The sequence below is a fragment of the Artemia franciscana genome, unplaced genomic scaffold (assembly GCF_032884065.1).
Source record: "Artemia franciscana unplaced genomic scaffold, ASM3288406v1 PGA_scaffold_32, whole genome shotgun sequence".
In the NCBI taxonomy this organism is placed as follows: Eukaryota; Metazoa; Arthropoda; class Branchiopoda; order Anostraca; family Artemiidae; genus Artemia; species Artemia franciscana.
In genome coordinates, this window is record NW_027062665.1 from 128,625 (window position 1) to 132,231 (window position 3,607).

Genomic DNA, 3,607 nt, shown 5'->3' on the forward strand with positions numbered 1-3,607 from the left:
TTACGAGATATGTACGATAATCACATTGACCATGGGGCAGGTTATGTTGAAGCTTGTTGGCTACCGATTTTCCAATTGACGCGAAATGCAAATTCATGTAATTAGCTATTTCTAGCTCCCTTTCAATTATATGACCATGAGCGTCTTTTATTTCTGATGGTGTAGAAGTTTTCTGTGAGTCGATTTAAGCATGAATTGATTAGCTCCCAAGTTTTCTTTGATGACTTACTTACTTCTCTAGAATAATCAAAGTAAAATTTTGTTTTAGCACCACGTATTATTTTTGAAAGTAGATTTTTGTATTTTTTGAAAGTTGTTTTATTTTCATTGCTTGGGAATGATAACAATTTTTTATATAGACAGTTTTTTGTTTTATTGAGGTCAAAAGCGAGGGCGATATCCACTGTTGAATGGATTGATTATATTTTCCTTTTCGTGTTTTTACTCTGGAGCATGACTAATCAAAAGCAGCGTTAAATTTTTTGAAGAAATGAGCCATTGCAGAGTTTATATCTTCAGCATCAAATACACGAGACCAATCGATTATCCTTTAAACAGTCCAGATTTTTTTTATTGATAATCCGGTGTGATATTTCTGGTGCTTTTTTTTGTTTGAAGCTGATATTTCACATCGGACATTAAAAGAAATGATCAGAAAAATCCGTTAAAACAACTAGTGAAGACGTGGCTGGTGTCGTTAAAAACATGTTGTCGATGAGAGTTGGACTAGTGAGTGAAACCCGCGTTGGGATTGTACATGAGGGTATAAGTGATTTTGATGTCATTAGAATAATAAATTCGGTTGTTTGATTATTGAGTGCAGTACTACAATTTATCTAGTGCGTATGTACGATTGTATACTTACATGGCTGGATAAAGGTAATCGGTTCCTGGATCTAGGTACAATAGACTTCCGAAAAGCTTTTGATTTCATTAACCACCTGATTGCTGGCCAAAATTTGAAGATAATGGGTGCGAAAAAGCGCGTGTTATCCGTGATTATGGATTTCTTATCTAATAGGAAACAGCGTGTTTATGCCCTGTTTGAGGGGGATTCTTACTCCGATTGGACAGGTATAATATGTGGAGTTCCGCAGGGCACAAAGTTGGCTGCCATTGTATTTATAGCCGTGATCAACTACCTACTAGTCGAATATAAGGATAATTACAAGTTTATAGACGATATCTCTTTTCTATTGAAATACTTAGTTGAAAACGGGATTGTTAGGAAAAAGTTCAGTGACGATTTCTTCGATGCGTTTATTGCCGAGTACAATGTCTCTAAATTGATCATTAACACGAATAAGTCAAAGGTCTTACGCTTTAATCCGTTGAAGCGCACATTCAGCCAACCATATGTTCCGTTTCCGATTGTCGACTCAATTAAGATTTTGGGAGTTACTTTTTCAAGTGATTTTTCTTTCGGCTTGCACGTTGAAAATGTTGTTAAAAACGCAAATGCATGTCTGCAGTCTTTGAGTACAATGCGTAGATTTGGCTGTGATGTCCAGTGCCTATTGCTAGCTTATCTTACATACGTCCGTCCAGTTCTGGAATATGCAAGCCCACTATGGGGGCCTGCAGAACTGCGTACTGTATACCTCATCCAAGAACTTGAGTCGGTGCAAAAGCGAGCCGTGTTCATTATTATTGGCGATCGACAACTATCTTATGGTGAAGCGCTTGTTAAACTCGACCTCCCTACGTTGGCCCAAAGATACGAGCAGATTATCCTGAGATTTGGGAAGTTTCTTCTCTCTAAACCCCAGCATCGAGACATCTTACCACCTACTGCACCTCCCAACAACCGTACGCGTCACCAAAATAAACTGGTTCCAGTAGCTTCACGCACGAACCGCAACGCAAACTCGTTTGTACCTTTTTTTACGGATTTGCTAAACAAAGCCGAGTGATATTTTCTTCTTTTTTTGTGTTAGTATGTTATTTAGCATAGTGAAGCAACGCAAATTAGCTGTTAGCTACGATGTTGTTTAAATAAACCTATCTCTCTCTCTCTCTCTCTCTCTCTCTCTCTCTCTCTCTCTCTCTCTCTCTCTCTCTCTCTCTCTCTCTCTCTCTCTCTCTCTCTCACCTCTCTCTCTATCTCTCTCTCTCTCTCTCTCTCTCTCTCTCTCTCTCTCTCTCTCCTCTCTCTCTGTCTCTCTCCTCTCTCACTCTCTCACTCGCTCTTTCTCTCTCTCTCCCTCTCTCTCTCTCTCTCTCCTCTCTCTCTCTGTCTTTCATCATATTTCAGTAAATTTATATTAAAATCCCCCATGACCACAACATCCTTATCGTCTAAAGATGCTAATAGGGATAAATCTCAGCTTACAATTATGTCCAGTTCTTTGAGCATTTTCTGCCAATACTTGCTTAACAAGGAATCGACTTATATGGTAAACTTCTCCGACTTCTAAAATATCGTAAAAACGGTCTACATTTTATGAAAAGCTACTGGCTTTTATTTTAAGCACTTGAATCAAGAAGATGGATATTTAATGATTTTTCATCCGCTTTCTTACTATTCCATTTTTGTATTTCACTTTTTTAATAACTCTTGCTTTAATGGTCCAACGATATCCAGTTGACCTAAGCAAAGCAACAGGACATATAACCCCAATATGACCTATATCAGCAGCTGCTTTGTCAAAAGTAAACCCAGTAAGTGGTGACGTTGCTTAAATGCTATTTTCTCCTTCTTCTTGAACACTAAACATATTCCTTATCGGGTTTTGACGAGACCGCCTTCCCAGTTGGCTTTTTGGACGGCCCTTCAAAAGCTTTTTTTTGCCTTCTGGTATGGATTTGCCAGTATTTTGGCGTCAAAAATAGTACACTGCCTCTTTTGTTTCTGTAGATAGGAAAATTTCCGATGATTTCATTGTTTCAGAAAACTACTTGAACAAGGAAAGTTGGGAAATCCTTGAGGGTTTCTCATGAGTTTCTTTCTTAAGGGGGTAAGTTTTTCCGTTTTACGATTAATCTGTTCTGGCTCACTCCAACCTACGGCCTAGACTAAGCAAGTATTTGGTGTTCTTGTCGACGTCTTTCGACTCTAGTCCACATATGATTGGTACAATAAAGCTGCATGACATTTATATCCCTCCCTTCCTACCGGAAGGGTTTTGAATTTGGTAATATAAGCCATTGAGTGGCCCTTCATTGGTAGGCGCAGATATAATTATTAATAATAATAATTTATTTCTTACTCACCTACAAAAAGGGCAAAAGTGGAGTACAAGGAGAAGAAGATCTACAAACAACACAAAGAACACAAAAACAAATAACACTAAAAACACAAACACAATAAAAAGAAATAACAATTTAGCAAAAGAGGCGGATAAGATTATTGTTAGGACCAAGACGGATTGGCGCTTCATCAATTAATTTTGAGCTTGTTTTTCCACTGAGAGAACAATATCTGTTACCTGATATTCAATAATTAACCTTCGGTTCCGAAATGATCGTGGTAAATATAGTGGTAATTCGACTTGACCCTCTTTACATCACCTCTATTCAAAAGTATATAAGAACCGGCACAAAATAACACAGAATGGTCCCAAAAACTCGAGTACAGCTTTGTAAGTGCTTGGCACCGAAAATTTCC

General features: G+C 38.0%; 1 protein-coding gene across 1 annotated transcript; it reads left to right on the forward strand.

The window, feature by feature from the left end:
* The first annotated feature begins 845 nt into the window (after positions 1 to 845).
* Positions 846 to 1,913, forward strand: LOC136041681 (uncharacterized). Its single transcript, XM_065726405.1, has one exon. It carries the CDS (start codon positions 846 to 848, stop codon positions 1,911 to 1,913), a length of 1,068 nt encoding a protein of 355 aa, XP_065582477.1.
* Positions 1,914 to 3,607: the final 1,694 nt, after the last annotated feature.

Coding starts and splice junctions, on each gene's coding strand:
- LOC136041681 (XM_065726405.1), top strand. CDS start 846: ATGTACGATTGTATACTTACATGGCTGGATAAAGGTAATCGGTTCCTG.